The 14,298-nt window shown below is 36.6% G+C and overlaps 1 protein-coding gene across 1 annotated transcript in view; it reads right to left on the bottom strand.

Moving 5' to 3' along the window:
* ANOS1 (anosmin 1) overlaps positions 1-13,911 on the bottom strand; it is a 106,759-nt gene extending 92,848 nt beyond the window's left edge. Inside the window, exon 1 of the mRNA XM_072427389.1 lies at positions 13,579-13,911. Within this exon, the coding sequence (XP_072283490.1) occupies positions 13,579-13,800 (222 nt within the window). The 5' untranslated portion in view covers positions 13,801-13,911. The remainder of the gene's footprint in view (positions 1-13,578) is intronic.
* Positions 13,912-14,298: the final 387 nt, after the last annotated feature.

The raw sequence follows: 14,298 nt of genomic DNA, 5'->3' as shown, positions 1-14,298 counted from the left end.
GTAGTCCAGCTGTCCACCTCTTTATTCTACGCAGCTGAGTCTGGTAATCCCTGGGGAAGTGACTTTTTCACACTATTTAAACTGGACACTCAGTATTTGCAGCTCTAAAATGTCATGTATAAACTGCATTGGAGTCTTATCCTGTTAGGGAATGTCACTCAGATTTTCGTGTCCAAATTATCATAAAGTTAATTTTAGACCATAAGAACCCAAGATGAATTGCTAACACAGACCTATTTCCCAGAGCTGGACATATTTACCCCAGGTATATATTTTCACAGCTGTTGTAAAATACTATACATTACCATTTAATTGCTTTTTGTGACATTTTTGCACTCCTTTTGCCTTACAGTTCTGTTAGGAAAGCTTCGGGTTGTAAATAAAGAACACAGAAAGGGGTGATGAAAGGTACAGGATTTTAAAAATATTGCAGTGTTTTTAGACATGCCAAGAATTTAATAATGCATCTGTGTTCTCAATTAAATGAAAATGTGAACGACACTAAAGCTACATACACACATCCAATTGTTCTCACCCGATAATCTGCTCAGGGCCAATATCAGATGAGAATCTGGCGTGTGTACAGCACCCGTCTTTCATCGTCTGAACAACCGTCCTGGCGGATCCATGGACGATGGACAACGAACGACCCCAATGCAAGGGAACGGGGAGAGCGCGCAGCAGGGTGCCGCTCCCTCATTCTCCCCCTCCCCTCTCCATAGAGCCGAACGGTGCAGTCCTTTGCCATTGGAAAGGATCGTGATAGATCCCTTCCAATGACAATAATTGCACGTGTGTATGCGGTTTTACCCCTTCAACTGTTTTTTTTCAGATTCTCCCTATCACTTCACTAATGATGGATCAGGAACATTTAAAATGACAATGGCACTACTACAGAATCAGTTAATTACTGTAACTGAAAAACGATAGTAGATTTACCATTTCACCTTTAAAAATACCCAACCTTTAAAATCTTCACTGTTGGGGCTTGCTTTCCAAGAAAATCTTCAGAAAAAGAGCATAAAACATAAAAAGACATAAACCCTAATATACAAACTTGTAAGAGTCTGTAGCACAAACAGCAAACAAGTTCATTGTGCATAAGTGGAGTAGCCTAAAAACACACTTGTTTGAAGTTTTGCAGTAATAAAATTCTACTGATGCTTCTACCATTTGATTCACCATGCTTATATATAAGGACACACAGTTGTGTCTAAGAAGTGGCCATAAGGTGGTGAGGTTGGAGTCCCCAAGAGGTAGTGGTGGTTACTTAACTCCTTTTGATAATGACTAAGTGATCTGAGGCTTATAAAAGAAAAATTAACAAAGTCATCCAGCTTGGTGAATTCACATGCTCTGTTAGTTTGAAAAATATGGTAGCGTGGCAGTAATTACTGGAAAAAACTGTCATGGAAAATGTGGGGCATATGGAACCTCTGCTGGCCTTTAAACAGACAGGTGTTGTGTCTGCTGATTCAGGTGTCATTATGTTCTGTAGATAATAAACTAGACCTCAGTGCTTTTTGTTATTTCAGAGATTTTGATAATCATAATGTGGTCCTCCAGGTTTCCTGCTATGTGGATGGAAACTGTACTGTGCTTTGGAAGGAAATATTGTGTAATTCTTTGCTGGGTAGTGAACATATACAAGATATTGCTATGAAATAGGAAGAATTCAGTAGAGATGGATAAAAATGAATGTCAATAAATATTAGACTAGATAAAATATTCCTTTTTTTAAATGCCAGTAGTGTAAGTACCTGAATTTGGTTAGTAAAAAATCTCTTGCAATGGCTGTTCAGCAAAGTTCAGACAGTTTGGAATAGGAAGAAGCAAAACAAAATTCACTCCGTTGGGCTGCAATGCACACTGCATATAATAAACTATATCAATCTACCATTTATATCATTCAATCATTTCTAATTTTTTTCCTTCATAGTGTTTTTATTCCTCGTTCATTTTTGAACTCCAGCAGACTTTGCAGCGGTTTCCTAAATACATGCACTCCCAACCATAGTTTTTGCATTACTTTAAGCAGAAATTAGGACCAATTTCAGCCAAACATATTTCAGTCAATAAGTTATTACTGCATCACATTCCAAGGCTAATGTGAATCTACTTGGTGGCAGTAACAAACTTCTTAGGACTGACATCATACTTTCCGTGTGGGACAAAGAAAATTTATGAATAAATACAACAGTTGTACATGATGAAAATGCTCAAGTGAACGCTTCACCAAGCAAATTGAGCTGTTGTAGTGATGTATTTACTGAAACAATAGAGAGCTCCACCTTTTCAGTTTTACAATCTAAGGGATCTAATCATCCTATATGTATGACTTTCTGATATCTGATCAATATCACTGAAAGCATAAATCACGCCAAAAAACTTTCATGCCACATAAAACATATTTCATGTGATATGTCTAAACCTGCCATGAGATTAAATAGATGAACTGATAATTAGAAAAAAGGGTTCACATCAAAGTGAGTTCACTGCTACAAGTATAGCAGACAACTTAACATTTGGTTTTGCTATGAAACAAAAACAAAATAGTAAAATATTGCACCTTATCCTTCCTTAGATGTGACAGCTGCATTTAGTTATTTATTTTTTCATACATGAGAAGAAAGTACAAAAAACAGTCATTGGCCTTACCCAAAATGTTGTATCCTTCCTACGAGCCTAAAAGGTGGACCAAAGAAGCATATATTTTATGTGTAATTTACTACTACAAACAATTACCATGAAGATCCACCTTTCTCAACTTTTTCTCTGTTCCAGAACCATTTAAATGATTATTGTCTTAGAGAACCCCTGCTAAAACTAATTTATTGGGTGTCAGTGGAAAAAGGCCTTCCAAACTGGTGGTCAGTGGAAAGAATATCATGTACAATGGTGGCTAGAATTCTACCTTTATAGTCAACTAAATCCATTATGGTGCAACTGGCCCTACCAAGTGGCATTGTCCCCAGAACTATGTAGGCATCATCAAATCAAAGATCAATAAGCCACGGTTCAAGGAAACCCTAACAACCTCTAGAGGAATGCTGGGGTTCACACTGGCTGAGAATGGTTGATGTAGAAAAACAAAGGGAGAAGTTCAGCCTGAGTAACAAATATAGCTCCTACTAAAGATTCACCAGAAAAAAGCATAAACGCAAATGGACAACTATGGTTTGCAGGATTGCCAGATAAAAACAAAGAAAAAACCCTGAAGAAAATGCAACCACCACATCTAAAGTCTACTAAACTGCAATATATTAAATTTCTGTTTATGGGTTTAGTTACGCTGTAATTAAAATGGAAGTAACCTGCAGTCAAGGCACCACCAGTCACCAAAAGACAATAAAAGATATCTCACAATTAATGTTCGGTAATGCATACTGTAGGCATTGCTTTGCTTAGTAATGTCAATCTACAGGGCTCCCTTGGATGTTGCTTTCATGTTAATGTTTTCAACTGAGAATAAGTTCTGAGGCAGTTGATTGTGTTCTGCATTATTAAAGATACTTCATGTATTTCTACATGAAAGAAGAAATGCTTCCTGCCAGTAATATGTACTAAAACCATAGGGGAGATTGTAAAGCACAATGAACTAGATGTTAACATCGTGCTGGCTTTCATACACAGTCTGTGCTCCTGGCCTCTTCATGCATTTTAATGGTAATCTGTGTTTTGCTAGCATTATTATAAAGGTTTAATAACTTGGTTTACTTGCATTTAAAATACTTGTAATTATAATTTAAAATACCAGTCTATCAGAAATGATAGTTTAGTTGTACATGTAGACTGATTGGAAATGCCATAAACTGATTTGACTCTACAATCACCTACCAAAACCTGAAATATAAGTGTTGAGTAGATAGACAGATAGACAGATAACTGGATAAATTTGTGACCACACGTCAAGTTGTTTGCATACACTGGCCTTGCCATTTGCAGTGGTGGCATGGTCATTCATAGGCATGGTCATTTTTCTCCAAAGGTGGAAAAGCAACTGCATGGCAGTGTCATGTCACTTCTAGGAAATGTGTGACAAACCAACGCAACCAGATGCAGAAAACCATTCCTAACTGCTCTACTTTGGTAAAATGGTTGGGTGATGGGAGTGGTCGGAAGTGCAGATGAGCCTGCCGTTCATTGCTGTAGTCAACTACAAGTCTGAAATGGCTCTAGGTTTAGAGGGGCATTGGTAATAATGGTTCTCGGGCAGCTCCCAGATACTAGTACCTTCCCAGCCACTCAGCAGCCCCAAGCACTATGCTTGTTGTTAACAAATGAGCTTTTGAACATTTGACAGAAGGCAGCAGCAGATGGTACACAGTCACTCACTTTCATTACCATTCACCCCATTGGCCCCTCTAAGTGAGATGGCAGATCTTGACAGTGGGCACAGTTCAAAGGTATGAGAAAGTGGTAACTGTGCCATAACCTCAACATCCATCTGAACTTAGTCCCTAAGTCGGGGTTCAGTCTATTTCTAACAGCGTAGAAACTTGCTGGTGAAAATAATTTCTCTGCAATGCTTATAGTTGCAGATAGGCAGGATTTGTTTTAAAGTGTTTTTACTATTGGTTATGAATCAGCAAACATTTAGTGTGGATAACCTGGGCACACTTTAAACTAATCAGTTAGACCCTATAATGGCTTATAACATCTCTAGTTTTGGTGACAAAGCAGATTTAACTATATTTTAGACACTTCTAATAAAACTTCTCTGCATTGAAAATAACCCCATATATTTATTTTAGCAAATGCAACCTATAAATCAAGAGCATAAAGTACACATTTTTGACATAATGAATATGATGAGATTAATATGCACACAGAGCAAATATATTCATAAGATTATAGATTAGAATAATAATATACATGCTTCCAAATTGAGTTCCAATACAATAAAACATCTGGATAATAAATGAACGCCCCTTGGCTGTTCTCTGTAATAACTTTTATTTTGTGCTGTGCCAATATAGTGTGCGTTTGTATATATAGCAGTATGCTGACATTCACACACAGAATGAAAAATGACTTACAGAATATATCATTGAGAAAATGTGTAATATTGATTTCATCTTTACCCAAATTATAATTTGCTGGTTGAGGCAAGCTCATAATTTACTGTATGAAGTGTAGGAAATTGGTTTTGTGTAGAGATTATCACAAATACTACAGCCGAGGCACTATATTAAATTAGTGTCAAGGTAGATGATTCATTGCTGGTATGTAAAAAGATGGCATTTTGTTATAATAGTTGTGGTTTCAACTTGATTTGTTTTGAGACAAAACTAATCTGGGTTGTTGTGAGAAGGCAGCAAATGATCTACTACTACATACTGTGAAATGATTGTGTTTGTGAATATTGTTACTGTATAACCACACTAAACACTTAACATGTGGGTATGGTCAAAAGGTTAAGTTTTGGTCAGAATGAGGACAGATAAGCTTTTACTAATGCTCTGCTTGATAGATTCATTTTTTATATTTGTCCTATTGACTAGAATTGCAATTTAGTTCTTGCAAACGCAAAATCACCCTGAACCTAAACGCCCCGTTCTTACAGCTAACTTTGAACAATAGGTCAAAGGCCTGTATACAGATAAATGTCTTATGGTTGCCAACCATGTGTTTTCTACATGTATGGGCAAACTTTTACTTAGTGTTGCTGTTCAGATTTGAGAAGAAGATTACTAGTAATTATTAATTCTGATGTTCAAGCTAACTTTATTAGCTTGTTCACTGAACACAGGGTGGACACATGTTGAGAGCCCAGTGGTATGGTATGGAGCTGGCGGTTTTCCCCTTGGCTGGTGGTCAATACAGGAAAGGCCACCCCTGACAACCACCACCTAACTGGAAAGTTGCTTTTGAAAACAAATCTTCTAATGGAGATTTGTCTAAAGTGTTGCAAAATCATTGGGCATGTGTTATACCAGAAGTGCAATCTTTCCTTATTGTGAATGACAAGAAACCTCACCAGGGCAGTGATGTTACATTTGCTTAAAACAGATATAATTCCGACATTATTTTCCTTTTAGGTGCATTTATACTCAATAAAAGTGCAGAATTTGGGAATGGGTAGATATTGTAAATAGAACTTCCTCTGAAATGAAAGGTCCAACTGAAGCTGTTTATTATAAGATGTACATTAAAGAAAGGCTGCCATAGGCATCTTTTGACAGTTTAATATGCATACTATATTCTATTTTGCAGGCTTCCTTATCTATAAACAGCTGTGTTATACAGCAAATTATGTTAGAGCCATGCAAAAGGGTTTTACAGCCTATCCAAAGTTCTACATCAACAATCATTCGGTAATCTTGTTAACTGTCTGCCAGTACAACATAAGCAAAGGACAACATAGCTATGTTTTATGGACGAATATACCAAATCCTTCTACCTGCAAACTAAAACCTTACATCTTAAATTCACTACTTATTGTTGAATGGGGATACCAGACTTTATGAAGATTCTTGGTATATACTGTGCTATACTGGACACAGTTCCTTCAGCCAGCAGCTGTCATTTAAAAAACATATTATGGTCAATGACTAGAAGCAAAATGAGAAGGGAGGGCTTGCAGTACTAAGTGGATGAGCATTATAAGAGGAAAGGAGAACACAACATGGATTGTTAGATGGGGGTTTTAGCAGAAGGGTAGTACAGTCTAACAATTCACCAAGAATTATTGGTATATAAAAAAGCAAAACAATAGAGACTATTTAGGTTGTGTAATTTATTCTCAATTAATTTAGACTTTGTACTGGTTAATGCAACATCTGTGGTTTGAAATGAATGTCAATCCTGCCTTACAAATCAACCTACATCAGAGTTGAGCCAGCAGTCAGTAAAATGACAGCAACTAGAAAATGTCATGTTAAAATGCCTGGTCTAAAAAGATGGCTAAATGCAAACAGTCTGCATATACCACGTCAGTAAATTATGTAGGTCAGTAAATGTTGACAGTAAGTAAATAATACTTGTCAGTTTATGTCATGCAGCTTTTTTTTTAAATGCTTTTTTCTACAATACAGGGATGTATATGATGTGCAAATTGGCACCAAGATAAATAAAAGTTATTACCGGTAAAAAGAAAAAATAGTGTGTGTAAAGTCACAACTTTGTTTAGTTCTAGATAGTGTAAGGGAGGGATATATTTTTGGCTGGTATTTCAGTGCACAAAAGTTACACTATATGCAAATCTGAGTATTGTAAGTTTGTGTACACTCAGGTTTATTAACTGTCAGAGCTTTGCTATTTACATTGGGTGCTTCAACAGGTCATTACCTGACCAGATCAAAGAAAATAATTCTGACATATCTGGATCTATCTAAAACAGAAATGTATACATTAGTATTCAGGGGTGAATAAAAGCAAACTGACTGTATTATATGAATTTGTGGGATTCCATCATAATCCTTATGACTTGCCATGCTAATGCCAATGATAACAACATCTGTTCAAGCTCTATAAAGTATACATCAGAGAGGTACAACTCCAAAGCCACCATTGTAGTTCTATTTTCTTACCAAGGCAATAATTGGATCATTGACTTTGATGGGAAAAGGTATTATGAATTACACAATCATTGTTGTGATATTCACCAATGTCCTACATTTCTTGGACTTCCTTGTTTAAAAAAAATACATCAATCACCATCCTTTAAAATACATATTACTGTTTCTTTATTAGCTGCTTTAAAATTAGAGTTTTATTTCACGTTTTCAAGAAAAAACAAGAGATGTTGTTGGGGACCCTGGAGATACTGCTGAACATTTGAAAGATAGCATCACCAGAGATGATGCTGGGATTCAGAAAGGAGAACATGTATTTTTATGGAAGCAATGGCAAGTGGAAGAAGGCAATGTGCCCTGGGTAAGCCATTGAGTACGGTCTTTGTACCACCATATTCCAATGTGTGCATCTATGCCTTCACTGTGAGACTTATGGGTTTACCATGTCGTAGCATAGGTATTAGTGACCTATACACAACACATATCCCTGGGACGGACATTACTGCTATGAAAGCACCAAATCCATGTGTTAAAATAGCAGTATGGGCAGTAGAGCATGTGAAATATGCCAATGCTTTTGCCTTAAAGTATGGGAAGTGAACCAAGACCTGTGAAAAATGGCAGTGCCAAGGCCTGTAAACATTGTTTAGCCATGGATATGTTAGAAAATATGTCTGTATAAGCTGTGCACACTGGGACCCCGTAATAGGACATATGTCATATAGAAATTATTACTCTAAATCAAGATTTAGCCATTTCTTCACAATGAACTGGACATGTTTTGTAACAGAACATCAAGCTTCTCAGTCTGTACTGCACTGTTGATGGTGGTAATGGGAATTGTCATTGGTCATTTAGGAATGCTAACCTTAACAAGGAAATCAATTCTCTTAGTATTTGCTTGCTTCCTATAAGTGGGTTCATGTGAGCTTCAACCAACGCTCATTCAATAAATCCGCTGCCTACAGATATTTTATATGTGCTCCTCACAATGCTCCTGCTTTGTTCCAAGTACATCAATATCGTTAAATCACTATTCTTGTCAATTGTTGGCCATGTACACAAAGCCAGGGATACTTTTTAGTTCTAGTTCCAATCCATGCATTAGTGATATCTACCCAGATATCACATGACACCCAATGTAACACACAAGGGAATAAATATGTCCATTACACCAGCTATTATAGTCACATATTGATTTCCTGCTTTGGAATAAATCTGTCTACAATCATTAAATTTGACCAAACTTATAAATACATAGGGTCATAGGTTCATTGCTGCCTTAAGGGATGTTCTGCATAGAACTTACACTTGATCAGTGCAACACCTTCCAAATACAGCACAGGTGTCTCCTTCCCTGGAAAATATATAGTGTCTTCTTCCTAAAGGAGCATGAAAATCCTCCATAAATCTTACCTATGATTCACAGAAAACTGTCTGCTTGAATTATTGCCCAGTATTAGAAACATGAGATGAAGGTCATTTTAGTTAAACAGTTTCCTAAACAAAAATGATCTGCACTTCAGCAGTTTGGTGCTCACAAATGGTCGCAAGCAAATGGCTCGAGGGAAAATGTCAACCCGTATTTCATTTACTGTCACTTGAAAGCCAAGTCACAATAGTGACCACAAACAACATTTGTGCAGAGGACCCACTAACACAGATGCATTGTCAGTGAGTATCCTTACAATATACAGCTCTCATTACAGTTCAGCTTTATGGATGGAACCTTTACAAAGCTCAATAGTTATCAATAGACAATGTGAGATATCAATAAACCATTTAGAGCTTGCCCATACATTACTTTGTGTCACATTGACCTATACCACTTTTACTCTATCACTCATTACCGTACTGCATATTAGCTTTACAATAAGAATTATAGTGGCATATGATAAACTTCCCTACATGCAATAAATGTGATTACCATTAATTATATTGTTTCATGTCCAGTCCTTATATGCAATTACATCTTAAGCAGCTTATTAATACTGATAGGCCATAACATATAAAACTGGAAAATATATATCTGTTGGGTTGAATTAAATGTTTTAATTTGGTTTGCTATCATTATTCCTCAAAACACTGATCTGCAATGTATGTAATAGTCTGCATTCAATATATATCGCACAGCTGACTTTGCCAGATCCGACCAAGTTGTAGAACTTATCACCTTAATAACAAATGTACTTTGTCTTATCTACAGTTGTATACACATATTTATGGATTATTATAAGAATGTTTTATTTTTTGGGTGTTTTATCTTTTTGCTATAGAATATGTAATTTAAATAACAGTACCATGGAGATCTATCTATCTATCTATCTATCTATCTATCTATCTATCTATCTATCTATCTATCTATCCTGATTTTAATTATCCTCCAATCTGTATCATATCTTTCTGTCTATCAATCTATCCTGATTTTAATTATTTATCTATTATGCTCTAACCCATCTATCTATCTATCTATCTATCTATCTATCTATCTCTACCTAATCTCTCCCAAAACTATCTACATCTATTTTTGATCTATCTATCTATCTTTTTCTATCTCTGCTCCAACTGTATCTACCTAATCTATCTTCTCTCTCTTTTTTAACCCTTCCTACTGTATCATGTCTTCTTTTGTTGTTTCTAACTATTTTTGATCTATTTACTTATAGGTACTTAGTGTCTCTTTCTTTGCCTCCATGACTTTTTGGAATACTTATTTCTTTATAACATCTATCACCGATGTATTTACCAGTATCTACTTAATCTTTCTCTGTACTACTTTCTCTCTTTCTACCCTTTCTATATATCTATTTACAGCAATATACAGCTCTAGTTTATCATCTGTTGATCTGTAATTTATTTACTTGCATCAAAATAATCCCTCCCTCCCTCTCCCTCCCTGATCGATCGATCTATCTATCTATCTATCTATCTATCTATCTATCTATCTATTTATCTATCTATCTATCTATCTTCAGTAAAATATAATACTGTTGCAGCTCCCTCTTCTGTCCAAAGCATTTACTGTCACCTACTACAAAAGTGCTGTGCCCCCCCAGTTTACAAGTGGTGGTCTTACCACTTTCCCACACCAGAACACTTAGTACATCCTAAATGTTCATTTACAAATAAAAATGTCTAGTACTTTTACTCTCCAGCATCTATCCTTAACCCAAGTTCTACATTCATATTACTTCCATGCCCTTTTGGGTTTTTCAATCAATTTGTGGTGAATTTGTCCACGGATGTTTTGCTTTCCTTTCTACCAAACCACAGACCACAAAACTGTACTCTGTCATGTTTTATGGCCAGTGGCTCCTGTGAAGCACCAAAAATAACACGTTTGTGTTTACTTCATTATTTGTGCTTTCATTAGAGCTGACACACAAATGTCACGACTGATTAGACAGCCTAGATGATGTAAATTCTGACATTTCTCTTTATTCTCTACTCTATATGCCAAGTGTAGAGCTATGAAGAAGTCTTATGGGCCTATTTTATCAGCCAAAGAGCTTTGTAAAGTGCCATAACCCATAGCGGTCATTCATCTTTCAATGGTTGAGTCCAATACGTTGAAATAAAAGTCACTATGCCATTTGTTCACAAAAAAACAATTTGTTATTTGATCACTCGTTTTTAAATAAACTGTAATCACTATTGATTATTTTTGGCCAATGCACAACTTTGCGTTATATTATGAAGAAATAATTGTAACAAGGGTTATGTGTTGTCTGTAAATATATTTATATGGGTATTTGTTGTTATTATTATTATTATATTATTATTTCGGAAAAACTAGTACTAGTACTTTTCTGACTTTGCACTGGTGTTTGGGAAGATAAACAAACGATTCGCATATTTCTAGTGAAGGGAGTAAGTCAAGTACAAATCTGCAACTATTGTTAAAAACAAAAAAACTCCCACACACAGGAGGGAAACACTAGGTCATAAGGTAAATGAAACACAGGATCATCATAAACCAGTTCAAATGCCCTCCATCTAGTCTAGTATTTCATCGAAATACCTTGGAGTATTTAATTTTTTGTCCATGTCATCCTAGCAGTAAGATAATCTGAGTTCGCTGTTTCACTTATTAAAGGACAATGTTTATGGTGTGTGTGGTTCATGATATGCTACCCCACAGCAAGCCGTCTTCCCGAGCTGTCCATATAAATGTATCACATATGTTTGCCTTCTTCATGAAAACCTACTGCCAGATTTTTCCATTTCAGCTTTCTGCCCCCAAAAGGTCAGCTAATAATTATGTGGATTTCACAGGTTAATAGGTGAGCAGGGATTTTCTTTTCTTGTTTCAAATAAAACCTCTGCCTTTAAGTGTAAGCTGAAGCTGACTTATCAATGAGGAGCCTGGGGCACAAAGCAAAGCAAGGGGCCAGCTTATCATCTCTAAAGCCATCCCTTCTCAGTTTTTATTACTTCAGCATGCTGCGACAGACCTCACCGAGGTGGCGTTTGTCACTCTAATGCCCAACAGGTGCCAGTCACTTCCACTTGACAATCACAGGCTAAAACTCTTCAGCAGACAAAATAAACAAATACATAACACAGTATAAACAAACAATACAAGCCTTTATAGTCTACTTATAACTTACATCAATAGAAGAATCAGGAAAAACTTCAACAAATCTCATTTAATCAAAATAACACAGACAAATACAAATTTAAAACAAACAGAAGTTAAAATTTACTTTATAAATAACACTTTTCACCAGGTGATTACTAAAGAAGGAAATGCCAGACTTTGTTCACTCTAAAGGACCTTCTTAGGAAGAGATAGCAAAGGCTGGCTCACATCAGAACACACGTTAGCAAGCATTGCATTGACATTAGGATGCTTTGAGTTTTTTAAATAATCTATTTCAATTAACGTAAATGGCAAAAAGATAATTTGCCCAAGATGCACCCTGCAGAACTTTATTCAATGCATTTTACTGGAATGAACATGTCCTACTGATGCCAATGTCTCTTGTTCATACACTGTGCTGGAAAATGCAGTATGTTACATTGTATCTGGTGTGAATGAGCCCAAATAATACCTTGCTGGCTTGCTGGATGACCAATACAGTTCCACCATTTAGTACAATACCACTCATATTATACCAAAGTCCCAAACCCCCTATCTTTTTAAATATAATACTGGCTTAACCTTTCAAGGAAACTTTGGTGAGAAGTATCATGTAATTCTATTGTGTGTTAATTCCCCCACCTCCTAGATTGTAAACTCTTCAGGACAGCTCCTCTTGTGACTGTATTCGTCTGTCATTTGCAAGCCCTATTAAATGTACAGTGCTGTGTAATATGTTGGAGCTAGATAAATCCTGTTTATTAATAATATTAATAATAATATTAATAACAGTCCATCATCAGTAGTATCAGGTTAGAGCAGAAACATATAAATTCTATAACAGGCTGTCTTTATGCAGCAAGCCATGCGCTTGATTTTAACCCAACATAACAACTTCAGTGACCAACATGTAGAGGTTCTGTTTGTGAAGGTTCTTTTTATTTAGCTCATGATATAATGTACAGCGCTGCATAATATGTTAGCGCTATATAAATCCTGTTTATTAATAGGACTTAATAGGACATTGATCTGGACTTAGTCCCTAATATTAAATAGGTTCTCCACTCAGATGAGGTTCAGGAGTTAGTCCCCTAAAATTGGCTGTATTCCTGACACTCATCTGGCTTTGGAAGCTACTTGGATTAGTCGAAACTATCTGTAGAATGATAGAACAAGTCCAGTTGTAAGTGGCTAGCATGGATCACTGAGATGGATCTCTGATAAAGCACAAACCACTGATAGATCAATGCTTCCAGAACACATCAATGAAGATGTAACAGAAAAACATTCTCCTGATGCAAATCTAATTAGCAGGGTACCATGTCAGATGGGCATACATTAGCCTCAATTCAATAAGACATTTAGGAATGATCACTCGGTAAAATAAGGATCCTCATCCTTGTGTTATGCTTGAGTTGATTCTTTATTATGATTGATATAGAGTTGTGTGGAGTTGGCTATCACACACAGATGTCCTACCTGGAAGTGTTTGAAGAATGCAGAGATGCGAGTGATGTGCAGACTCAGACACCTGGACGTACATCTGGCTCTATACACACTCAGCGTGGAGAACGACTCATCCTGCTTGCGGGGAGAAGCACCAGCAGCAGCAGAAGCGGAGTTGCTAGCAAGCAGGCTGCCCAGCAGCAACATAATCCACCAGGGAAGGCTCATGGGACGGCCACGACCCTTCTGCAGCATCTTGTATGGAGATGAATGAAGGAGCCTGTCTGCTCTCAGCACACTCACTGTGATAGGGACATGGGAGCTGCACAAACTAGACAAGAAAGTTCACTCATTCAACTCTATTTGGTTTTAGCTCCTCACTCCCCCTCCTCATAGTGCTGCTTCTCACCACTCCTCTCCAAGCAACTGCACCTCCTGGGGGAGGGACCACACTGACAGCAGCGCCGCTGATTGGCCGAGGGAGACTCGTGATTGACAGATCCCTGGACCGGTAAAGAAGGGTGCGAAGTATTGAAATAGATGAGAAAAAGTGAAAAGATCAAAAGTGTGTTATATGAAGGGGATCACGTACAGAAAAAAAGGAAAGGGAAATATAGAGGGATTTCTATATGTATATAATAAATATATAAAACATAAATAAATATTTATATTCAGAAATTAAATGTATATCAATAAATATTAATATTTAATGAAATTAAATCTAAATATTTTATATAAATCTTACAATGGCCC

This window comes from Pyxicephalus adspersus, chromosome 1 (assembly GCF_032062135.1).
Source record: "Pyxicephalus adspersus chromosome 1, UCB_Pads_2.0, whole genome shotgun sequence".
NCBI lineage: Eukaryota > Metazoa > Chordata > Amphibia > Anura > Pyxicephalidae > Pyxicephalus > Pyxicephalus adspersus.
The sequence above is the reverse complement of the archived record's forward strand: the minus strand, read 5'-3'. Positions and strand labels throughout refer to the sequence as shown.